General features: G+C 44.2%; 1 protein-coding gene and 1 long non-coding RNA gene across 4 annotated transcripts in view; one reads left to right on the top strand and one right to left on the bottom strand.

Annotated features, from left to right (window-relative positions):
* Window positions 1-4,138, top strand: part of LOC140394492 (uncharacterized) — a 50,074-nt gene extending 45,936 nt beyond the window's left edge. Inside the window, exon 3 of the long non-coding RNA XR_011935889.1 lies at window positions 3,660-4,138. This is a non-coding gene — a long non-coding RNA (uncharacterized lncRNA). The remainder of the gene's footprint in view (window positions 1-3,659) is intronic.
* cpped1 (calcineurin-like phosphoesterase domain containing 1) overlaps window positions 1-26,424 on the bottom strand; it is a 258,660-nt gene that overhangs the window by 73,929 nt on the left and 158,307 nt on the right. For all 3 annotated transcript variants that reach the window (XM_072481807.1, XM_072481805.1, XM_072481806.1), the window contains exon 3: window positions 6,960-7,382. In XM_072481807.1, the coding sequence (XP_072337908.1) occupies window positions 6,960-7,382 (423 nt within the window). The remainder of the gene's footprint in view (window positions 1-6,959; window positions 7,383-26,424) is intronic.

Raw genomic sequence — 26,424 nt, 5'->3', positions numbered from 1 at the left:
GTGCAAAGGAATTTAGAGTGACAAATGGGTTAGGATCCAGCAGCTATTAGTCAGCCTGCAATTCATTTTGAGCTCTTGAACATTTCCTTAACTGTTAGAAAGTTAGCAGACCTCATAAGCAAGCAATTCACGGAGTTACTACCATTTTGTTTACCCCATCTCTGGATCTGTAAAGATTTAATCACCTGCTAATGGTCGCATTCCTAGCATTGTTTGGCATCTTTGAATTTGTCTATATATGTGTTTCTGGAACATACCTCTTCATTCACCTGAGGAAGGAGCAGCGCTCCGAAAGCTAGTGACATCGAAACAAACCTGTTGGACTTTAACCTGGTGTTGTAAGACTTCGTACTGAAAAAGTGGAAGTCACCATAGTCCCCAAAGGCCAGCTGACTGGTGATGGTTTAACCTGAGGGTCACCACACCTCAGGCGAGGGGCAAAGTTGAGAAGGTCGATCCATCATGAATAACCTCAGCCGGTACGGGAATTGAACCCGTACTGTTGGCGTCAATCCACACCATGAATCGGCCGTCCAGCCAACTGAGGTAACCAATCCCCAGAAATTACCATCTAATTGTATGATCTATTGCTACTTATAAATAACTCATGTTATTCTAGCACATTCTGATAGAATGTTTACTCTGACAATTTCCAAAGATTAGGAAGTCACAACAATTGGTGCAATATCTACTAAACCAGTGGTAGTCATTACTCCGCCCGCAGTTGTCTTTCCTGTGGCCACCTCGCCACTTCTCTCCCACTCGCAGCTTCCCTCCCATCCACTGTTTCGCTCCAGCTTGCCCCTCACTCTCTCGCTCACAGCTAGGGTTCGGGAGGGAAGTGGTGAGGGAGGCGAGAGAGGCAGCAAATGGGAAGCTTGGCATGCAGGAAAAGTGGAGAGCAGGAGGGACGGGGAGCGGGAGATAAGTAGAAAAAGTTAGCAAGTTATAAACACTGTATTCCCTTGGCGTACTGTATACAGCTGTGTGTTTTTCGTTTTATGATTTTTGTGTTTTACAGAACAAGATACCTTTTTGAAGATATAAATTGCAATGAATCCAAAGATATTTTTAAAATTCTACTCGCAGGCATGATTAACATTTTCCAATATCCTCAATTGGCACTCACTATGTTTCTAATGAATACCACTGTACAAAAGTAATGCCAGAGAAATATTCCAAGTTAATCCAAGACCATAATACTCAGAATGTGATAATTACCATTTCATAAGAATGGCATTGAACTGATAACTGTCCCTGTAGATTGGAAGAAATCTGTCAGTTCCGTCTTCTCACAAACCTGTGTGTTAACTTCGGATACACAGAATGATATTACGTGTTCATCTATTTCATAAGTACATACATCATCATTTTAAAACTCCTTTTCACCTTGAGTGTCAAAATCAACATTTCTATCAGCACTTTGAAGTAGAGGTTTCTCGGCATACATAAAATTGTTTCACATATGCATTTAATGTTCAGTAAGGGAACATGTTCCAAATATAATAGAATGTCATAGGTATGAATTTTTAAAAAAAATCTGCATTGAATGTAATTGGAACATATTTTTTGTCAATTAAAAGGGACAAATGCTACCAATTAAATCCAAGGAACAAACCATTTTAATCTTTTGAATCAATATCATCTGAAATAACTCAAACTCTGTTTCAGTAGTTAGAAAGAGGCTACACTTTGCACCTTGTATAATTCATGTCACTCAGTGTGAGTGAATATTTTTACCCTACACTTCAATTCTTTAGGGTTTCCACTGTAGTTTTTTACCTGTCTTTTCTCTGAACTTGCAAAAGGCTATGTGTAATTAATTAAAATCCCACTATAATTTACAACTGAGTATGCTGATATGGACAGAATGGCTCCTGGATGCTGTAAAATTTGAAAGTAGTTATCTTGGGAATAGTAATCAAATACTGCCTCGAATAAATCCTGAAACTGCAGGTAAAAGGGATTCTAGCAGACAGTCTGGTCCACAAAATCAATATAGTGCTCAGTTGGGGGACATCATTATTACCGGTGTGCTGTGACCCCTCACTGTTTCTTTCGCAGAAGGGAGTGATACCATCTACACATTGGCTTTTACAGCTCCTGCTGTATTATGCTGGCATCAACTTTATTAATTTACATTAGCTTTAAAGTTGCTCTTATTCCCAGCAGACCTAAATTCATTTAAAATTCTGTTCATAAGTCAAGAGTCTTATTCAGCTTTACCTTTCCTTTCTATAATTTAACAAGACTGTCAATAGCTCCTTTACCTTGTACAAACCTAGCAGCCGCGTCCCTGTATCTTAAATGTATTTTAACCACTCACTATTAATTAATTCTTCAACAATCATAGAATTTACAGTGCAGAAGGAGGCCATTCGGCCCATCGAGTCTGCACCGGCTCTTGGAAAGAGCACTCTACCCAAGCCCACACCCCCACCCTATCCCCATAACCCAGTAACCCCACCCAACACTAAGGGCAATTTATCATGGCCAATCCACCTAACCTGCACATCTTTGGACTGTGGGAGGAAACCGGAGCACCCGGAGGAAACCCACGCAGACACAGGGAGAACGTGCAGACTCCGCACAGACAGTGACCCAAGCCGGGAATTGAACCTGGGACCCTGGAGCTGTGAAGCAATTGTGCTAACCACCATGCTACCGTGCTGCCCAAGAGCATCAATGCTCTTTGTTGCCTCTGATCTGATCCAATCTCAGAATCAGAGAATACATTCCTGTTGGTTCAGCGTCATGTGACATCAGCAGAGTGCTTGCACGGGTTTTGGGCAGGTCACCATCTTTGATTTTGATTCTATGAGCAACACCACTTAATAAATCTCTCATCACATTCACAAGAATCCAAAGTGTGGGCACTTCCACTCCTTTTCTCTTTGCAGCAACAAAGAAACATAACAGATCTCTACTTCCCATGAAAAGAGCTGCTTCGAACAAAAAGATGTTAATGATACGTCCAGCTTCTGACATGTTAATTTGAAAAAGAAATCCTTGGGCACTGGAGACTTGTTTTTGAGCTGATCCACTCTCTCTACCATCCAGGGCAGCCCAGACTTCCCACCAGCTCTTGTGGACCATGGCTTTGATACTTGGAGAGATAGAAGCACTTGTAGGCTGGCAGACATATTCAGTAGTGCTTCATTCTCATCCTTTGAGCAGCTATGTTAACAATTTGACATTCCATGGCATTCCTTCCTTAACAAGACATCTTTCCGTCTTGACTCTTCTATTTTCCTGGTGGAATGGTTTTTTTCTGTGGAGCCAATTGGCAGGTTTTGTGATACCTTGCGTTCTAGATCCTGTATTAGTACCTTGGGTACCTTGCTGACTTGGGAAAGAGACTTGACAACTAATATTGTAAGGAGATATGGTAGTTTGTGGGATTATGCCAGTAAAATATTGGAATGCAATAGAATGAAGTAGACTCAGTTCAAGATACTGCACCACTTGCACATCATTCCAAGTCTGAGACATAGGTTTGATCCTGATTTATCTCTGATGTGCCTAAAGTGCCTGGTAGTCAAGGGTGATTACATACACTGCGTATCAACCTGCATTGATCTGGTGTAGTTAAGGTGCTCGGGAAGATATTTGACAGGCCTTAGTATTTGATCTTTTGTTTCTAATTCTTTGTCTTCCAGATAGGAAAATTGTTGGCATTAATGAAAAAAGGCTGTATAACATCCTACTTTGGCAGCTCGGAAAAATATCCTCTGCTCTTGGATCACTGACAAGTATCCTTCAATTCAAACTGGTATAATCTAGTCATGGAACGTATCCCTATTGAAATACTGACGTCTGAAGTCAGATACATTCCGTAACGTGTGGGACCCCTACTTCAAAACTCCGCTTTGTCTGACCTACTCCTGCAAGGTTTGTCATATTGCAAGTTATGATCTTGCTATACATAAAGGTGTGCATCTTGATACATTACCCTATCATGTGCATTTGGCCTTATCCTCCTCCTCTCCCACCAACCTCCACCATTTTCTGACTGATCTGGTCTATAAGTAGAGGCACTAGTTCTTAGGAATGGCTCTGCTGAATTTATCCTGACTTTCTCCGTTCTTACATCTGCAGAAATATTTGTTCTGTACTGTACCAGTAGTGTTTTGAAAAGTTGTTGCATTTTCTGTAAAAAAATGATAAAACTCTAATAAACATATATTTTAAGCCCCCCAAATCCCCAATCAAATTTTCCTCCTCTTTCATTCCATGTCTTCAACTTTATGCATATAGAACAAACAACCAGATCAAAAAAAAATCAATGAAGCGGGTTTGATGATTATTCCTGAATTCCTCTTAAGCATTCAGCTGCATATTGAAAAGCTGCAATGTTATTTTTACCTCAATATTTGACTCAACAGAATATTGCAAACTTTTCCACTCATGTGTCAATAAATCCGTTTTTTAAAAAAGTATACTTTCTGAGGTTTTTCATTTAGGAGAATAATGCAACGAAGGTACAAAATAATACATCCCCATGAACAGGGTGGAACAGGAGAATGATATCACAATCGGCTTGATACAATCATTAGACAAAATTAGATACTCATATAGGCCCACCAGAGGCCGAGGGATACATAGGATAAAACCGTGAAAGCATGACAAAAGGATGTACACCCTCCCCAGCCGCTCAGGCTTACATTCATCACGGAAAATCATGGTGAGTCTCCCGCGCCATGGTCAGGTGCGCACCGACATACATCCCCTCAACTCCAGGAGCGCCAAGTGCATCACAGACCCAACACGGCCTCCTCTTTTTGGAAACCAAACCCATCTGCACCCATGCAAAAGCCAAGAAAGGATTCATCCTTACAAAAACAAAAGAAAAAACACAAAAATCCCTGTTCTAAGGGGAATTACACACATCCACACAACCTAACTAAACTCCAATCCAGGCACTCAACAGAATCAAAACCATTCCAGTAAAATGTAAAGAGAGGACAGGCAGCAACACAGAAGGAACCAAGTCCTATCCACGATAATGAATTCTGCCCAGGCCATTGAATGATGAAGACATTGATTCTTGAATTTGATAACATAAAAAGAAATAAAATAAATAATACACAAAGAAACTCAAACTGGATTAGTTCTAACTGGGTGTGGGGTGGGGGGGGGGGGGGGGGGGGGGGGGTTGGCAGGGGTTGCGGTTATCCTCAATCTAGGCGAGGACTGAACCAACCCTACCGTCCCGGCCATCCACCCCTCCCCCCACCCAACCCCACAAATCCGCCACAATAGTAAAAAGGAATAAAACTGAGCACAAATAACATTCCTCCTAATTGACTCAGTATGACTCTGCTAGATCAGGATAATCAATGACACGGGTCATCACACTCACAGTTCGCAAATGGAGAAAGCAAAGGGAACTATAGGCTTTGAGTCATACGGATATGGAACGTTAACTCTGTTTCTTCCTCCAAAGGTTTTTCCAGACCTGCTGAGAATTTTCAGCATTTTGTTTTTATTTGACAGATGGACTGCTCTTTAATAGTTCCTTGACAGTTGGACAGTTTTGCGACAGCTGGACAACTCTTGAACAGTCATTTGAACTTTTGTATAAGAAATGTATTATCTCATTCACTTCTAACAATCCCAAAGCAGAGGCCTTACATCTCCCAAAGATGTCCTTGTACCCGATCCAAAGGGAACCTTACCTCGTCAAAGGGGCACCTAGGCTATCCAAATGCATCCACCAAATTCAGATATCTGCTTACTTTTTCTAATCTTCACACTCCAGATTCAAAACTCCTGTTCTAGCATAGAATCATAGAATTTCTACAGTGCAGAAGGAGGCCATTCGGCCCATTGAATCTGCACTGGCCCTCCGAAAAAGGGTCCGTTCTTCAGTGGAGGCGGCCCATAATCTAAATGGCCAGCTGCACCTGCTAATAACGCATTAGTGACCTCCAGCCCAACACCAGCATGCCCCTGCAAAGATGGGAAATCACGGTTCCAGGCGGGACTTCGAATTTTAAGTACTTTTCGATATGGGCCCTTATGTGCAGCTGAGTCAAGCAAAGAATCAGCACAGAAAATCTGAGCATTCCCCACCTATAAATGACAGGAGACACCTCAGCAACTGGGTAACCTTTGCGTCGCCAAAAAGGAAAAATCTGTGGGTCCGACCTACTGGCCGCACTGCGCTCAAACGCGCAGTGCAGCCGGTAGACGCTGGGAGATCCCTCTTCCGGGATCAATCCAGCTCGTCATGCCTTGCAAGATCCAACGGGATCTCACGAGACTTTGTGACATGAAACCCACCCATTGTGGGCGGGATCAGTATTTGGCAAATCTGCACATTAGAGTGAGACAGTTAGTCTCACTCTAAAATGCAGCTTGCCTGACCTATCGAGGCCCTGCAATCTAACCCCTTCGCCTCGGAGACCTCAGGCGAGCGCCGTTCAGTGCTGGTCCCCACAAGTGAGACCACATGGAACGTCACTTGGGGAGGGTCTCCAAGGGGATCAGAAGTCCTCGGGCAGTCTGGTGTCCTGGCACTGCCAGCTTGGCACTGCAAGGTGGTACTGTCAGGCTCACAGGGGCACTGCCAGGGTGCCAGTGACAAAGTGCCAGGCTGGCATCTTTCCGGCACCACAGATCAGGCCCAGGGGTGCCCGAGGATCCATTTATAGGTGACTTGGGGCTTTGGGAGGGCTGGTGCAGGGGTCTCATTGGGGGGGGGGGGAAATGATAGATTGTGATGTCAGTTAAAAATGGCATCCTGATCTCCTCCTGCACTGAGGAGTCCCGGCGAGCGGAGCTCCTTAGTGCTGGAATGGGACTATCCTGTTAGATAGCATGGTGAATCTCGGCCCTGCGAGCACTGGGAAACACCCAGCTAAGTGCACTTGACACGGGACTCTGTTGCAGTTCGGTTAGATTTTTCAGTTATCGAGTCTTTTCACCAGGTAGAAGGGAAAAAAAAACCACAATACCTGCTTTCTCAAATCTCTGTAAAAGATCCAGCCGTTTTGACTTTTCCAGGTTAAAATAATTATTCTCCTCATCAGGGCTCTGGAGAAACAGAGGGATGTGCTGGAACACAATCACATGTTTGCATTTCAACTGTTCAGCTGCAGCAAGTTGGTTATTCAACCAGAGGTCATGGGCTTGCTCTAGTTCAATGCAATTGGAAGCATCTTGAAAAAACTGAGAGTTCAGCACAAGATACAACACTCCCCCAGCCCAGAAACTGAAGTAATCATCTCCCCAGCTCTTGCAAAATTCGGAAATAGTATCTGTAGTTGGGGCGTTTCCTATATCATGGTTGCCACTGACGAATACCAATGGGATGTTAGGATCAATGCCCTTCAGAACATGCTTGAGGTCAAACGTTTGCTCATCACGAAAAGGTCTACCTGAAAATTAAAAAAAAACCAGGAGTTATGTTTAATCCTACTGTAGTTCTATATTGTGAACCTGTAAATGAGAGAGCATTTCTGAGTAATTTTGCTATAAGATTTCCTCTCTCATTGTACTTCATGTTGATGCTCTTCAATAGAGTAAAAAGGCAGTTGTCGAGCGTGCTCTCTCTCCCAATTTTCAATCGATTTCAATGACTATTAAAATCAGGAAAGGCGTGCAATGCCTGCTGACGGTTATAACACCTGTTTTACACCATCAGACAAAACCAAAATTTATGTCTCTCTGCATAACATCCACTTTGCTATGTCTCCAGATGAAGCGACTTCATAAGTGGTCGTGCAGCAAAGAACAAGGTGGGTGACCAATGCTGTGCACAGTCTGATTGTTGCCTGTGCAGTACATTCTGTACATGATGCAGCTTCAAGGAAACATTAATTATGCCACTCTATCCATGTACTGAAACACCAATAAACTGTGCCACTGTGCTTGCTTTGTAGAATATTTTGTTTAATATTGTGTATAATCTGCATATGGTGTACAACTGCTGTAGCACTTAGAAAATTATATCGCATACAAAATATTTTTTATAGCTTAAAAAAAATACCACATACTCAGCAAGTGTTTTATTAAAGTACATGAGCAGTAGTGTTGCATTCAGAAATAGTAAATATGTCTAATCATGAACAATTACTTTAAATTTATTGAACTGTTCCATAAAATATTCAGGGCAGAAGTGTATTTTATATTTCCACTACAGAACAATTATACATTGCAAAAGTAAAAATTAAACCCAGCACAGAGATTATGGTGCCTGTTAAGAGTCATAGATATTTACAGCATAGAAACAGGCCCTTCGGCCCAGCTTGTTCATGCTGCCCAGTTTCTATCACTAAGCTAGTCAAATATAAAGTTATGGTGAAAAATTGCAAGCATTTACATTCTCCAATTACCAGTGCAATATTAATACCTGTCAAGGCTAAGTTGAATATTGTTTATATCTTCATCTTCAGATTGGTCCATGCTCTCACCCCACTCACTATCTGTAACTTTGTTCCTCTTGCACATGCTGGCTTTCCAACTCTAGTCTTTTCTCAGCTCTTGGACCAGTTTTCCAGCAGAGCTTTAGGCCTTCCGAGTCTTACTTTCCGGAGCCTTCGCCCCTCACCACCAATAAGAATCTTCTTCAAAGCCAGCTCTTCATCAAATCTTTCAGTCACCCTCCTAATTCCTCTATCGACAGCTTGGCGCCCATTCCCGTCTGGATTTCTTATTTTTCTCCCCTGCCATTCCCACCCCCTTATTTCAATAATTCATTAAGAGCTCTTTGAGGACGTAACAAGCAACTCAAATAAAGGGGAACCCGTAGGTGTGGTGTATTTGGAATTCCAAAAGGCATTTGATAAGGTGCCACATCAGAGGTTGCTACACAAAATAAGAGCTCATGTAGGAGGTAACATATTACATGGATAGAGAATTCGTCAGCTAACAAGAAGCACAGAGTGGGGATAATTCGGTCTTTTACAGGTTGGCAAGCTATAACTAATTGAGTGCCACAGGGATCAGCATTGGGGCCTTAACTATTTCCAATCAGTATCAACAACTTGGATGAAGGAACTGAAAGGGCGGCACGGTAGCACAATGGTTAGCATTGTTGCTTGGGTCACTGTCTGTGCGGAGTCTGCACATTCTCCCCGTGTCTGTGTGGGTTTCCTCCGGGTGCTCCGGTTTCCTCCCATAAGCCCCGAAAGACGTGCTTGTTAGGTGAATTGGACATTCTGAATTCTCACTCAGTGTACCCGAACTGGCGTCGGAATGTGACGACGAGGGGATTTGCACAAAAGCTTAATTGCAGTGTTAATGTAAGCCTACTTGTGACACTAATAAAGCTTATTATAAATTATTATGAATGTCAGTTAGACTGCCAATGACACCAAGAAAGTAGGAAAGTAAGTTGTCAAGTTTAAAAGTTTATCTCTTTGTAGAATGAGTGAGTTAGTGGGCAAAGATTTGGCAGATGGAGTTTAATGTGTAAAAACTTAACTTGTCCACTTGAAATGAAATTAAATGAAAATCGCTTATTGTCACAAGTAGGCTTCAATTAAGTTACTGTGAAAAGCCCCTATTCGCCACATTCCGGCACCTGTTCGGGGAGGCTGGTACTTGGGTAGGAAGACTAGAAAAGCAGTATACTATTTAAAAGAGAGAGATTGAAAAACTCAGTGGCCTAGAGGGATCTGGGCGTCCTGGTACATGAATCACAGAAAGTTAGGAAGGCAAGGGGGAATTCAATATAAAATAAGGAATGTTTTATTGCAGCTGAACAGGACCTTGGTGAGATCGCATCAGGAAAACTGTTTACATTTCGGTCTCCTATTTTGAAAAATGTGGCCCAGATCTTCTGTTTTCCAGATCATCGGAGACTGGATGTATGACCCAAGATGCACATCAGGACCGGTTGACCTGGGGCGGCACAGTGGTTAGCACTACTGCCTCACGGCGCTGAGGACCCCGGTTCTGTTCCGGCCCCGGGTCACTGTCCGTGTGGAGTTTGCACATTCTCCCCGTGTCTGCGTGGGTCTCACCCCCACAACCCAAAGATGTGCAGGGTAGGTGAATTGGCCATGCTAAATTGGCCCTTAATTGGAATTTTTTTTTAAAAGGATCCTGTCGACCTCCCGAAGTGCTGACTTCTGTGGGAATTGCCGAGGAAGTTTTTAAACTTCCAACAGGGGATTCTTCTGCCCCCTGGGACCTTCTGCGAAAGTCTCCAACTCTGAATTAGAGTTGGAGATTTTGGACAGTTCCAATTTACAGTAGCAATGTGGATACAAAATTGGCTGAAGAATAAGAAGTAGTGAGTAGCTTTGACAAAGAGTCATCAGACTCGAAACGTTAGCTCTTTTCTCTCCCTACAGATGCTGCCAGACCTGCTGAGATTTTTCAGCATTTTCTCTTTCTTTTTTGATAGGCAAAGGAGTCAGGGGGAAGACAGGAAAGTGAAGTTGAGACCACAATCAGATTTGCCATAATCTTATCGAATGGCGGAGTCGGCTTGAACTCATAAATCCCAACTTCTGCTGAAAATGCACATTACACAAAAATTTTAATCTTGTGCAGAAGTATTGCTGTTTTCCTCAAAAGGATTATGTATAATGTTCCTGAGATTACAAAAACTTAGTGGACTATAAGAAGCAAAAGGAATCTGGGGCGTCATTCTCCGACCCCCCGCCGGGTCGGAGAATCGCCGGGGGCTGGCGTGAATCCAGCCCCCGCCGGTTGCCGAAGTCTCCGGCACCGGAGATTCGGCGGGGGGCGGGAATCACGCCGCACCGGTTGGCGTGCCACCCCGCTCGATTCTCCGGCCCGGATGGGCCGAAGTCCCGCCGATAAATTGCCTGTCCCGCCGGCGTGGATTAAACCACCTTTTGAACGGCGGGACAAGGCGGCATGGGCGGGCTCCGGTGTCCTGGGGGGGCGCGGGGCGATCTGGCCCCGGGGGGTGCCCCCACGGTGGCCTGGTCCGCGATCGGGGCCCACTGATCCGCGGGCGGGCCTGTGCCGTGGGGGCACTCTTTCCCTTCCGCCTCCGCCACGGTCTCCACCATGGCGGAGGCGGAAGAGACTCCCTCCACTGCGCATGCGCGGGAAACTGTCAGCGGCCGCTGACGCTCCTGCGCATGCGCCGCCCGGGGATGTAATTTCCGCGCCAGCTGGTGGGGCAACAAAGGCCGTTTCCGCCAGCTGGCGGGGCGGAAATTCCTCCGGCGCCGGCCTAGCCCCTCAATATTGGGGCTCGGCCCCCAAAGACGCGGAGCATTCCGCACCTTTGGGGCGGCGCGATGCCCGTCTGATTGGCGCCGTTTTGGGCACCAGTCGGCGAACATCGCGCCATTTTGGGAGAATTTCGCCCCTGGTTCTTAGTAAGCCTACAATTGAATTTTGGTGTACTTTTATTTTTTATTTATTTATTTATAAAATACATTTAGAGTACCCAATTTTTTTTTTCCCAATGAAGGGGCAATTTAGCGTGGCCAGTCCACCTAACCTGCACAGCTTTGGGTTGTGGGGGTGAAACCCACTCAGACACGAGGAGAATATGCAAACTCCACACGGACAGTGACCGGGTTCGGGATCGAACCCGTGTCCTCAGCGGCGTAGGCAGCAGTGCTAACTACTGTGCCACGTGCCACCCAGTGTTGTACTTTTATACCGATAGGCACTAAAGCAATAATTCAGCAGAAATATCACGTATGAAAAGCAAAAATGCTGTTTTGGAGAGGCATTTGAAAGGACTGAATTATTTTGAGCACACACATATATATATGAAAAATAAATAGATGTGTATCAATTGCCTTGTTTTCAAGAGACAACATGCATTAAATTTGCCTTTCATTGGGATGCAAAAAGAGCACTCTCAGATCACCCATCTATTATTCAGCCCGTTTCCTGGAATCCAGCACTGCCCACTTTCTGCCTCGTTTGGAGTTGAATTTGATCTCCATTGGGTTCATGAAAATGTGTTTGACAGATATTTGTTTGGAAGGGTAAACAGCTGGATGATCACTATTTTCTTAGTGCATCAGGTGCAAGGTTCGATGTTGGACGCGATCGAATGGCCTCGTCGCATCTGACTTGGGGACGCGACAAGGCCGTTAAATCTTGCAAGAGGCCTCTTGTGAGATCCACAACGCTCAGAACGCCTTCCCAGACGAACAAAATCTTGCGAGACGTGGCCATGATCCAGATTTACATATTTAAGTGAGCCATTAGGCACCATGTCAGTGCCCGATTCTCTTGAGGCCCGGGAATAAACACCCTCACCTGGGAGACCTCACCATGGTGCTGCAACAAAAGTGGACCAGGCGTAATGACATCTAGGGGGTCTCCTAGGCCACCAGAGGCCCCCAGGTGCTCAGACTCCGGGAAGGGTGCTACCTTGGCACATCTGCGGCCACCCTGACACTACCAGCCTAGCACCTGGGCAGTGCCACCTGGGCACCCTGGCGGTTGGACATGGGTGGTCAGACGACAAAATCTGCAGGAACACATCCATCTGCAGTAGAGAAAGGAAGGGGTTAAGTTAAAAGCTGAAGATATCCCCCCTGAACATATCCTCCAGGCTCCTGAAATGCTGTGTGCAGAAAGTACACAATTATCATTCTGACAGGCAGGAACTTATAGCTGGCAGCCTGCTTCATCCAGCTCCATGCTTCTCTATCATCTTTCCTTGATTGCATTCACCAATTACCTTTCATAATGATCATGTTATGCATGCTTTATTCAAATCCTCAGAGGAAGATGCCAGTATTTTTAGCTAAAGAAGAAACAAAACCCCCCAAAGTTCAATATTAAATTTATTCTGGAGGTGCATGCCATCAAGTCACTTTTCTCCGGTAGAATATTTTTCCAATTTTCTGGATCCTTTGGAAGGTCGCACCTGGCCAAAGCCAATTCTCCTTCTATTCCCCTCCCTGTGAATAAGCACTTGAAATTAAATTAAAATCGCTTATTGTCACAAGTAGGCACATTCCGGCGCCTGTTCGGGGAGGCTGATACGGGAATTGAACCGTGCTGCTGGCCTGCCTTGGTTTGCTTTCAAAGTCAGCCATTTAGCCCTGTGTTAAACCAGCCCCTTAGTGTCAACCTGTCTGTGGGATCAGAAAACCCTCACACCACTCTGTTACCACAAGTTGAATATGCACTGCACTGTCGTCTTAATTCTATTGGCCTAATTGAACTAAAAGTACTTCTTCATTCCCTCCTCCAAAAAAGTGATTCAAAAGTTGGTGAAATTTCTTCATTAAACATTCTTTTTTAAGAAGGGATACTTTTGAGAATTTTTTAAATGTGAATATTATCTGCATGAAACAGCAGAAAACGCTATTTTTCAGACGTTCCAATATCACAAACGTATTTCATACAACATTGGAAATTATAGCAAAACTCAAGTTATGAAAGTTTCTGTATTAAAAAATATTTTATTCACGCCATTTTCAAATTACAAAACACCTGTAACCACCATCCATAAACCGTAGCCCTACTATAAAACCCCGATGTCCCAACAAAATCTACTTTTCAATTATTAAAACAAAACACACTAAACATAACCCACAATACAGTAAAAAAAAACCTCCACCTTGCAGCTAACTTTACCATTCATTAATGAAGGTGATGAACAGCTTCCATCTCGAAAATAACCCCTCCTTTGATCTCCGAATGGCAAATTAAATTTTTTCCAAATGAAGGAATTTTGCCAAGTCACTCATGCACCTTGCTGCTTTAGGCAGCTCCAGGTCCCGACATCCTAACACGATCCGCCTCCAGGCTATCAGGGAGGAAAAGGCCAACACGTCAGCCCATCTCCCCACCTGCACACCCCAAATATCACCAACCTCAGGCTCGGTACCACCCTCACCCCCAGAATCTCCAACATAGTCCTGCAAAGGACTTCCAGAACTCCTCACACTTTGGGCAGGCCCAGAACATATGATTGGCCGGTCCTCTTGAGCACCGCCCACATCTATCCTCTACCGCCACTCTCATGCACGTTCTGTGCAACACTTTAAACTGAATGAGGCTTAGCCTCGCACACGAGGAGGTTGAATTTACCCTTCGCAGGGCCTCACACCATAACCCAGCCTCAAATATCCTCAGCTCCTCCTCCCATCTCCACTTTATATCTTCCACCGATGCCCTCTCCCTTTCCATTAATTCCCTGTATATGTCCGTGATCCTACCCTCCTCTATCTCGTCCCCAGCCAGAATTTTTTCATCAACAATGGGGATGGCAACCTTGGGAACGTGGCCAACTCCTTTCTCACAAAATCCCTGATTTGCAAGTACCAAAACCCATTACTTCTCGGCAACTGGAACTACTCCTCAAACTCTCCCAACTCCACAAAGGAATGGTAAGGTGAAGGAGCCTTGGGTGACAAGAAAAGTGGAGCATCTAGTCAAGAGGAAGAAGGAAGCTTACGTAAGGTTGAGGAAGCAAGGATCTAACTCGGCTCTAGAGGGTTACAAGGTAGTCAGGAAGGAACTCAAAAATGGACTTAGGAGAGCTGGAAGGGGGCATGAAATAGCCCTGGTGGGAGGATTAGGGAAAACCCCAAGGCGTTCTACACTTATGTGAGAAATAAGAGGATGATCAAAGTGAGAGTAGGGCTGATCAGAGATAGTGGAGGGAACCTATGCCTAGAGTCTGAGGAGATAGGGGAGGCCCTAAATTAATATTTTGCTTCAGTATTCACTCGAGAGAGAGGGACCTTGTTGCTCGTGAGAACAGTGTGAACCAGGTTAATAGGCTCAAACAGGTTGCTATTAAGAAGGAGGATGTGCTGGAAATTTTGAAAAGCATCAGGATAGATAAGTCCCCTGGGCCGGACGGAATATACCCAAGGTTACTACGGGAAGCAAGGGGGGAGATTGCTGCGTCATTGGCTTTGATCTTTGCGTCCTCACTCTCCACTGGAGTAGTACCGGATGAGTGGAGGGAGGCGAATATTGTTCCCCTGTTCAAGAAAGGGAATTGGGAAATCCCTGGGAATTACAGGCCAGTCAGTCTTACGTCTGTGGTGAGCAAAATATTGGAAAGGATTCTGAGAGATATTTAGAAAAACATAGTTTGATTAAAGATAGTTAGCATGGCTTTGTGAGGGGCAGGCCATGCCTCACAAGCCTCATTGAATTCTTTGAGGATGTGATGAGACACATTGATGAAGGTCGGGCAGTGGATGTGGTGTATATGGATTTCAGTAAGGCATTTGATAAGGTTCCCCATGATAGACTCATTCAGAAAGTTAGGGGGCATGGGATACAGGGAAATTTGGCTGTCCGGATACAGAATTGGCTGGCCGAAAGAAGACAGCGAGTAGTAGTGGATGGAAAATATTCCGCCTGGAGATCGGTGACCAGTGGTATCCCGAAGGGATCTGTTCTGGGACCTCTGCTCTTTGTGGTTTTTATAAATGACTTGGATGAGGAAGTGGAAGGGTGGGTTAGTAAGTTTGCTGATGACACAAAGGTTGGTGGAGTTGTAGATAGTGTTGAGGGTTGTTGCAGGTTACAACAGGACATTGACAGGATGCAGAGCTGGGCTGAGAAGTGGCAGATGGAGTTCAACCTGGATAAATGTGAAGTGATTCATTTTGGAAGGTTGAATTTGAATGCTGAATACAGGGTTAAAGGCAGGATTCTTGGAAGTGTGGAGCAACAGAGGGATCTTGGGGTCCACGTACATAGATCCCTCAAAGTTGCCACCCAGGTGATAGGGTTGTTAAGAAGGCTGTTAATGAAAGTTAATGGCTTTCATTAACAGGGGGATTGAGTTTAAGAGCCGCAAGGTTTTGCTGCAGCTTTATAAAACCCTGGTTAGACCATATTTGGAATATTGTGTCCAATTCTGGTCGCCCCATTATAGGAAAGATGTGAATGCTTTGGAGAGGGTACAGAGGAGATTTACCAGGATGCTGCCTGGACTGGAGGGCATGTCTTATGAAGAAAGGTTGAGGGAGCTAGGGCTTTTCTCACTGGAGCGAAGAAGGCAGAGAGGTGACTTGATAGAGGTGTACAAGGTGATGAGAGGCATGGATAGAGTGGATAGCCAGAGACTTTTCCCCAGGGCGGAAATGGCTGTCACGAAGGGACATAATTTTAAGGTGATCGGAGGAAGGTATAGGGGAGATGTCAGAGGTAGGTTCTTTACACAGAGAGTGGTGGGTGTGTGGAATGCACTGCCAGCAGAGGTGGTGGAGTCAGAGTCATTAGGGACATTTAAGTGACTCTTGGACAGGCACATGGACAGCAGTAAATTGAAGGGGTGTAGGGTAGGTTGATCTTAGATTAGGATAAATGGTCGGCACTGTTAAGTAATGGGTTAAGAAACATTGCAATTAGTTGTCTCATTTATGTGAAGTATCCATTAATTGACACTGATATGTAAAGGGGCTTCAGGTGGCCTCTGTCAGGTGATGTATAGTGAGAGTTTTGTGCAAAGGCTGTTGGAAGGAAATAAATGTGTGTTTGTGAAAAAGGAACAGAACTTTAGACTCTTCATATCATAGCAACTAAAACGTCTAACAATTGGTAGCAGAGGATGGTTGCTGTGTAAATGTGAAGGGTTGAAAGATACAACTTTTCCAGATCAAACCAAGGAGTGGGTGAGAAAAGAAAAAAAAAGGGATATATGGCTGAACCGAGGATAAAGATGGCTGGATATGACTATCCTCCCTTATTTTCTGAAGGGGAATCGTATGACCAATGGAGAAGTGCAGTAGTTATGTGGACTAAGGTAACTGCTTTGGGTAAGAGAAAACAAGGTATGGCATTGGCTCTTTCTCTACCATATGGCAGTAAAATCCAAAACAAATGCTTTCTGAGCTGGAATTGGAAGAGTTAGACTCAGAAGAAGGTCTGGAGACTTTATTACATGATATGGGTAAGATTTATAAGAAAGATGACTTGTTAAGTGCGTATGAAGAATGGTCTTTTTGATAAGTTCCGGAAAATGGAGGATATCTCCATGGAAGATTATATAATGGAATTTGGCAGACTATATGAAAGACTGCAGAAACACAACCTGGAATTTCCACAGTCTGTGTTGGCCTTTAGATTACTTGACTGTGCTGGAGTGAGCAACATGGATAGGCTCCTGGTTTTGACAGGAGATCAGTTTACTGATAAGGATACCTTATTCGAACAGATGACAAAAGCTTTACAAAAGTTTCTGGGGAAACATTCGATTCCGATGGCTCTGATGACCCAAATAGGTCAGCCTGCAATAAGGCAGAATATGGAAGATACACTACTAACAGGATGGCGAAATCGTATGGCTACGAACAGGGCTCAAGACTATAGAAGGAGACTGAGACAAGGAAATTATGAAGTCAGAAACCCAGTTAGAACCTACAATAGGAAGATGAACCCCAGAAATGCACGGGGCATGATAAATTGATGTTTTCGATGTGACTCTCAATACCATTATGCTTTCAACTGTCCAACTCGTTATGATAGAGTGTTTGAAGCGACACATGACACGGAAGAGTCAGAAGAGGAAAAAGATAGTGACCAGAAAGAAGGCATTGTCCTATTGACAAGCAGTTTTACGCCGGTAATGAGGGTGTTGGTTGCAGAATCCTTCAACTGTGCTGTTTTGGACAGTGGCTGCACATTTACTGTATGTTGAATTGACTGGTTAAAATGTTACCTGGACTCTTTGAATGCTGAAAATCGTAACAAGGTTAAGGAATTTGAAAGTTCCCCAAGTTTCAGGTTTGGGGATGATAATACTCACTTGTCGCTGAAAAGAGTGGTGATCCCTTGCAATATTGCCGGAGTGAATCATTTCATTAGCACGGATGTTGTATCAAGTGAGATACCTTTGCTTCTGAGCGGACCGTCAATGAAGAAAGCACACATGAAACTGGATATGGAGCAGGATAAGGCAACAGTTTTTGGAAAGACGGTGGACTTACAATTTACACAGTCGGGACACTATTGTATTCCATTACTGACAAATAATATTTCAAGTAGAGTGGTTAAGGATGTGTTAATGGCAGTTGAAAATGGGACTTTAGCTGATAAAAAGCTTGTGGAATTAAAACTGCATAGGCAATTTGCACATCCGTCTCCTCGGAGGCTGAAACATTTATTAAAGGATGCAGGGGTAAGGGATGACGACTATACTAAACTGATAGAACAGGTTAGTGACCGCTGTGAAGTTTGTAGGAAGTACAGAAGGACACCAGCACGACCGATAGTAACTCTACCTTTGGCCAGGGATTTTAACGACATTGTGGCCATGGACCTTAAGATCTGGGATAAAGCAAATAATATATTTATTTTGCATTTTGTAGATTTAGTAACCAGATTTAGTTAATCAATGATTGTACGAAGTAAAGAAAAGAGAATAATTCTGGATCAAATCGTGGAAAAATGGATGGGGACAGGAATGGGTCCACCGGCAAAATTCCTTACGGACAATGGGGGAGAATTTGCTAATGATGAGTTTGGGGTATGTGTGAAAACATGAATATCAGAGTTATGAATACGGCTGCTGAAAGCCCATTTAGTAATGGTGTCTGTGAAAGAAATCATGCTGTCATCGATGACATGCTTCGGAAAATTTTGGCAGATCGACCAAATTGCAGGCTAAATTCAGCTTTAGCATGGGCAGTACATGCAAAGAATTCATTGCAGATGGTTGGGGGCTATAATCCTTCTCAATTAGTGTTTGGTAGAAATCCTAAAATTCCGTCCATTTTGAATGACCAACCTCCAGCTTGGGAGGGGACTACAATTAGCTCTGGTTTTGCTGAACATGCAATACATCGCAGTAGAAAAGCTTTTTTGGAAGCAGAAGTCTCTGAAAGAATTCGCAGAGCTTTAAGACATAACGTACGGCCATCAGATGCCGTTTTTCAGCAAGGAGGCATGGTATACTATAAGAGAGACAATTCTAATGAATGGAAAGGCCCAGGGAAGATCATAGGCATAGATGGCAAAACAATTATTTTGCAACATGGTAATCAAACTGTTAGGGTACATTCATCAAGGATAATGGGTACCGATTACAAATTTTCAAACTTAGACAGAGCAGACAGACATGACGAGGAACCAGAGTCATTTGGTACGCATGTGTTACAGAACTATGAGGACCAATTAACTGATATAGACAGGGTTTCAGTGGAGGACACAACACTTCTGATGAATTAGAACAGGCCATTTTTCTGAAAGGGCAACTGCCAAAAGTCAGTGCAAAAGTGACATACTTGCCTGAAGGGTCTAGTCAATGGAAGGATGCAACTGTTATTAGTAGAGCAGGGAAGGCCACTGCAAAGTATAAACATTGGTTGAATGTACAGCATTCAGGGGAAGGAGTCAAGACAATGGTTTGGGAAAACGAAGTTCAAAAATGGAGGGCACAGAAACGCAGTGCCAGTTCAGATAGTACATCGGATAGTGAACAGGTCCGCAGGAAAAGGTCGAGAACTATTGAAAGGACATCCCACAGCAGAAGGGAAAGATCAAGCAGTAGCAGTACAGAACGAGATACCAGGCGGGAGAGGGGACGTAGTTTATCAATATCTCGGAACATGAGTAAGACTACGAACACTAAGAGGAGTAGAAGCCCACATGCACGTGAGATTTTGGTGGCTTCAAATAAATTAGATGAAAAAGTTATCAAAGAAGCTAAACAGCAAGGATTGCATAGTTAGAATGAATTTGGGGTATACACGGAAGTACCGGATAGGGGGACAAAGAGCTCTATCCCACAGATGGATTCGCACGGAAAAGTTTCTTCCGGATGGAACTTATAAGGCAAAGGCCAGGCTTGTGGCAAGGGGATTTGAAGAAAACTTAGAAGATCAGGATTTAAGGGTAGATTCACCTACAGCAGGAAAGGTTATTTTAAAGATCTTCTTGGCTCTATTAGCCACAAAGGCATGGGAATGCAAATCTATAGATCTAAAAGGGGCAGCACGGTAGCATTGTGGATAGCACAATTGCTTCACAGCTCCAGGGTCCCAGGTTCGATTCCGGCTTGGGTCACTGTCTGTGCGGAGTCTGCACATCCTCCCCATGTGTGCGTGGGTTTCCTCCGGGTGCTCCGGTTTCCTCCCACAGTCCAAAGATGTGCAGGTTAGGTGGATTGGCCATGCTAAATTGCCCTTAAGTGTCCAAAATTGCCCTTAGGGTTTACTGGGTTATGGCGATAGGGTGGAGATGTTGACCTTGGGTAAGGTGCTCGTTCCAAGAGCCGGTGCAGACTCGATGGGCTGAATGGCCTCCTTCTGCACTGTAAATTCTATGATAATCTATGAAAAGTTGCCTTTTTGCAGGGGCATCAGCTCCAGAGAGACATTTTTTTCCGTCCTCCTAAAGAAGCAGCTAACACAGAAGGGGTACTCTGGAAGTTGAACAAATGTGTATATGGATTAAATGATGCATCTAGAGTCTGGTATTTTTCGGTAAGGTCAGTTTTGTTAAAGTTAGGCTGTTGCCAGTTGAAAGCAGATCCTGCAATGTTTCACTGGCACTATAAAGGAAATCTTACTGGCATTTGTATGATGCATGTCGATGATTTTTTGTGGGGTGGGACTAGTGATTTTGAAGCTATTGTAATCTCTGGTTTGAGGAAGGAATTCAGGGTTGGAAGTCAGGCTTCCGGTGCATTTAAATATATTGACTGGAAATTGGGCAGACTAAGTTAGGGGCAACTTTACGTCAGCAATCTTATTTGGAAAGCATCAGCCCAATAGCAATTAGTCGTGGCCGAGTTTCACAAAAAGACGCAATGATTTCAAAGATAGAAAAAGAGCAACTGCGAAGTTTAATTGGGCAACTGAACTGGTTAGGTAGACAGACTAGACCGGACGTGAGTTTTGATGTCTTAGAGTTGAGTACAAAAATGAATGATCCCAAAATGGAAGACATAATAAGAGCAAATAAAGCGTTGGCCAAACTAAAAATGCAGGAGTGTGTTTTGAAGTTCCCGGTTTTAGGTGATCTTAGGCACTTGAAACTCATAGTTTATAGTGATGCGTCCTACGCAAATTTATGTGATGGGGTTTCAAGCGCAGGAGGTTTTATAATTTTCCTTTTGGGGAACAATGGTAAATGTTGCCCGCTTGTGTGGGAAACAAAGAAAATAAGGAGAGTAGTAAAAAGCTCTTTGGCCACTGAGACGTTAAGCCTTGTAGAGGCGGTGGATATGGCCTTTTATAGAAGTATGATATTGACAGAAATTTTGGGATTAGGGGATTTGGGTAATATTGACTGTCACATTGACAATAAATCCCTGTGGGAAAATGTGCACTCTACAAAAAGTGTCAATGAAAAGAGGTTACGGATAGACACCGCAAGTTTGAAGCAGATGTTGGAGAGAGGGGAAATAACAAAAATTAAATGGGTCGACAGGAGCTATCAACTGTCAGACTGTTTTACGAAAAGAGGGGCGAGTTCACAGAAACTTTTGGATATTGTTAATGAAGGGCGCTTGTTTCTGTGACTATTTTTTTTTCTTTCTCGTCCAAACAAAAAAAAGGGGGAAATCATGTGTGTGTTTTTGAGTTTCTTGAAATTTTGTTTTCACCTAATTTATTTTTTCTCTCCAAGGGGAGACTGTTAAGTAATGGGTTAAAAGACATTGCAATTAGTTGTCTCATTTATGTTAAGTATCCATTAATTGACACTGATATGTAAAGGGGCTTCAGGTGGTCTCTGTCAGGTGATGTATAGTGAGAGTTTTGTGCAAAGGCTGTTGGAAGGAAATAAATGTGTGTTTGCGAAAAAGGAACAGAACTTTAGACTCTTCATATCATAGCAACTAAAACGTCTAACAGGCACAACATCGTGGGCCTAAGGGCCTGTACTGCAGTGTACTGTTCTATATTCTAAGCCTACCCCCCCCACGAACAGGCCCCTAAAACATCCAATCCCGCCCGCTCCTATACCTTAAACGTAGCATGCAGTCCTGCTGGGATCAATCCATGATTGTCATAGATTGGTGCCCACAATGACATACCCTCTATCTTAAAATGTTGGCTGCACTGATTCCACACTCAGAGCAATGAAACCACCACCGGGTTCATGGAGTACTCAGCCGGCAAGAACATAAGAAGCGCCAGCAACAGTGCCCTCAAGCTTGTCCCTCTGAAAGAGTCTAGTTTTATTTGTATAGGGGCTAGTTGGATACATGCAGCTAATAAGCAAAATATTTTAAAAGTGTCTTGACTATGGGAACCCAGTCATTTTCTCATACAATGAATTAACCTCTGTATTCCATTGTATGCCTACTCTGACCCACCGCCAGAATGGCCTCCACCAATCCCTGCCTCTCCGACCATCCACTTTCTCCCTGTGCGCCCGATATCGAAATAAACGCCACTCTAATTACTGCCTTTAGCGCCTCTCACGGCACGACAAAAGAGACCTCCTCACTTTTATTGAGTGCTGCATAAATGTCCATGGCCACCCCAATCTTCTTGCAAATCTCCTCATCGGTCAACAACTGATAAGCAATAAGACATAGGAGCAGAATTAGGCCATTCGGCCCATCGAGTCTGCCCCACCATTCGATCATGGCTGATATGTTTCTCATCCACATTCTCCTGCCTTCTCCCCATAACCCCTGATCCCCTTATTAATCAAGAACCTATCTATCTCTGTCTTAAAGCCACTCAGTGATTTGGCCTCCACAGCTTCTGCGGCAAAGAATTCCACAGATTCACCCCCCTCTGGCTGAAGAAATTCCTCCTCGCCTCAGTTTTAAAGGATTATCCCTTCAGTGTCAGGCTGTGCCCTTGTGTTCTAGTTTTCCTACTAGTGGAAACATCCTCTCCACGTCCATTCTCTCTCGGCCTCTCAGAATCCTGCAAGTTTCAATAAGATCGGCTCTCACTCTTTTAAACTCCTTTGAGTACAGACCCAGAGTCTTTAACCGCTCCTCATACGACAAGCTCTTCATTCTGCAAATCATTCTTGTGAACCTCCTCTGGACCCTTTCCAAGGCCAGCACATCCTTCCTTAGATATGGGGCCCAAAACTCCAACTAATAATAATAATCTTTATTGTCACAAGTAGGCTTACATTAACACTGCAATGAGGTTAAGGTGAAAAGCCCCTAGTCGCCACATTCCGGCGCCTGTTCCGGTACACAGAGGGAGAATTCAGAATGTCCAAATTGCTAAAGAGCACGTTTTTCGGGACTTGTGAGAGAAAACCGGAGCACACCGAGGAAACCCACGCAGACACGGGGACAATGTGCAGACTTCGCACAGAGTGACTCAAGCTGTGAATTTAACCTGGGACCCTGGCGCTGTGAAGCCAGAGTGCTAATCACTGTGCTACCGTACTGCCCGGATCTGACAGAGCATTATACAGCCTCAGATGTACATCGCTGCTCTTGTATTCTAGCCCTCTCGACATGAATGCTAACATTGCATTTGCTTTCCGAACTGCTGACTATACCTGTACGTTCAGCATGGTTTTGTGAAGGGGAGGTCATGTCTCACTAACTTGATAGAGTTTTTCGAGGAGGTCACAAAGATGATTGATGCAGGTAGGGCAGTGGATGTTGTCTATATGGACTTCAGTAAGGTCTTTGACAAGGTCCCTCATGGTAGACTGGTACAAAAGGTGAAGTCACACAGGATCAGGGGTGAGCTGGCAAGGTGGATACAGAACTGGCTTGGTCATAGAAGGCAGAGAGTAGCAATGGAAGGGTGTTTTTCTAATTGGAGGGCTGTGACCAGTGGTGTTCCACAGGGATCAGTGCTGGGACCTTTGCTCTTTGTAGTATATATAAATGATTTGGAGGAAAATGTAACTAGTAAGTTTGCAGGCGACACAAAGGTTGGTGGAATTGCGGATAGCGATGAGGACTGTCAGAGGATACAGCAGGATTTAGATTGTTTGGAGACTTGGGTGGAGAGATGGCAGATGGAATTTAATCCGGACAAATATGAGCTGATGCATTTTGGAAGGTCTAATGCAGGTAGGGAATATATAGTGAATGGTAGAACCCTCAAGAGTATTGAAAGTCAGAGAGATCTAGGTGTACAGGTCCATAGGTCACTGAAAGGGGCAACGCAGGTGGAGAAGGTAGTCAAGAAGGCATACGGCATGCTTGCCTTCATTGGCCGGGGCATTGAATATAAGAATTGGCAAGTCATGTTGCAGCTGTATAGAACCTTAGTTAGGTCACACTTGGAGTATAGTGTTTAATTCTGGTCGCCATACTACCAGAAGGATGTGGAGGCTTTAGAGAGGGCGCAGAAGAGATTTACCAGGATGTCGCCTGGTATGGAGGGCATTAGCTATGAGGAGCGGTTGAATAAACTTGGTTTGTTCTCACTGGAACGACGGAGGTTGAGGGGCGACCTGATAGATGTCTACAAAGTTATGAGGGCACAGACAGAGTGGATAGTCAGAGGCTTTTCCCCAGGGTAGAGGGGTCAATTACTAGAGGGCATAGGTTTAAGGTGCGAGGGGCAAGGTTTAGAGGAGATGTACGAGGCAAGTTTTTTTACACAGAGGGTAGTGGGTGCCTGGAACTCGCTGCCAGAGGAGGTGGTGGAAGCAGGGACGATAGTGACATTTAAGGGGCATCTTGACAAATACATGAATAGGATGGGAATAGAGGGATACGGACCCAGGAAGTGTAGAAGATTGTAGTTTAGTCGGGCAGCATGGTCGGCACGGGCTTGGAGGGCCAAAGGGCCTGTTCCTGTGCTGTACTTTTCTTTGTTCTTTACTTTGTTCTTTGTCACCTTAAGAAAATCTTCAACGAGGCCTCATACTTATGATTTCAAAAGCTTTCTCCCATTTAGAAAATAGTCTATGCCTCCATCTTCCTGCCAAAGTGCATAGCCTCACACCTTTCCACATTGTATTCCATCTGCCGCTTCTTTGCAAATCCCCTAGCCTGTTCATGTCCTTCTGCAGCCCCCAGCTTCCTCAATACTACCTTTTCCCTCTCCATATCTTTGCATCATTTGCAAACTTAGCAATAGTGCCCTCAGTTCCTTCTTCCAGATCGTTACTGCATATTGTGAAAAGTTACGGTCCCAACACTGACCCCTGAGGCACACCACTAGTCACCGGCTGCTATCCTGAAAAAGATCCCTTTATCCCCACTCTTTGCCTTCTGCCAGTCAGCTCATCCTCTATCCATGCCAGTATCTTACTCTAAACACCATGGGCTCTTAACTTATTTAACAGCCTCCTATAAGGCACCTTGTCAAAAGCCTTCTGGAAACTAAATTGATCACGTTCTCCTTCGTCTAACTTCCTTGTCACTTCCCCAAAGAACTCTAACAGATTTGACAGACATGACCTCCCTTTGACAAAGCCGTGCTGATTCAGTCCTATTTTATCATGCACTTCCAAGTACTCCGCAATCTCATCTTTAATAATGGACTCTAAAATCTTATCAATGACCGGAGTCAGGCTAACCGACCTATAATTTCCCTTCTTCTGCCTCCCTCTCCTCTTAAAAAGGGGTGTTACGTTAGCCATTTTCCAGTGCTCTGGGACGCTCCGTGCTGATAGTGATTCCAAAAAGCTCACCACCAATGCCTCCACAATCTCCTTGGCTATCTTCTTTAGAACCCTACGGTGTAGTCCATACAGTCCAGGTGATTTACACACCTTCAGATCTGCTGTTTCCTCAGAACCTGCTTCTTAGTGATGGCCGCTACATTCACCTCTGCCCCCTGATTCTCCTGAAGTTCTGATATCCCCCAAATGTCTTCCACCATGAAGACTGATGCAAAGTAACTATTTGCAGTTCCTGTGCCATTTTTCTGTTTCCTATTACTACTTCTCCAGCCTCATTTTCTAGTGGTCAATGTCTATTCTTGCCTCGCTCTTACCTTTTAAATATTGAAAAAAAACTCTCCAATCTTCCCAGGCTCACTGTGGCTGCTGGGAATCCCCCTTCTCCACACACAAGTCCTGATGCGGTGCATGATCCAACACCACGATCGCTGTGTATACCGTTCTAACCACCCCTGCCAACAACGTCTTGACAATGACAAAATAAACTGATTGATGTACATGATGATGCTCCTGGCACCAGCGAGACAGTCCCATTCTCAGCTGGCAGGAACACTTCGTTTCTGAAACAGAGAATCGTGCCAGTGGTTTCTTTAGAGCAACTGTACTTTAATCTATATTATTCCCTTTTGATTTCCTGTTTTCATTAGAGCTACAAGGCTTCTGCAATATTCCCCATTGCTGCAGTATCCTTCTCTGTCAACAACCAATTTTGCAATGCAAACCTTCGGTCAATAAAGCACTTATAAAAATTATTAATTCACGCATGTGTGCATTGCTGTTGAGATTGTTATTTATCGCCCATCCCTACTTGCTCTTGATTGGGTGATGCTGAGCCACCTTGATGAACGACTGAAGCCCATCTGGTATAGGTACACACAAGGTACCATTAGAGAAGGTGTTCCAGGATGTGGGCCCAGTAGCAGTTAAGGAATTGCAATGTATTTACAAGTCAGGATTGTGTGTGATTAGCAGTGG

Source organism: Scyliorhinus torazame, chromosome 17 (genome assembly GCF_047496885.1).
Source record: "Scyliorhinus torazame isolate Kashiwa2021f chromosome 17, sScyTor2.1, whole genome shotgun sequence".
NCBI lineage: Eukaryota > Metazoa > Chordata > Chondrichthyes > Carcharhiniformes > Scyliorhinidae > Scyliorhinus > Scyliorhinus torazame.
The sequence above is the reverse complement of the archived record's forward strand: the minus strand, read 5'-3'. Positions and strand labels throughout refer to the sequence as shown.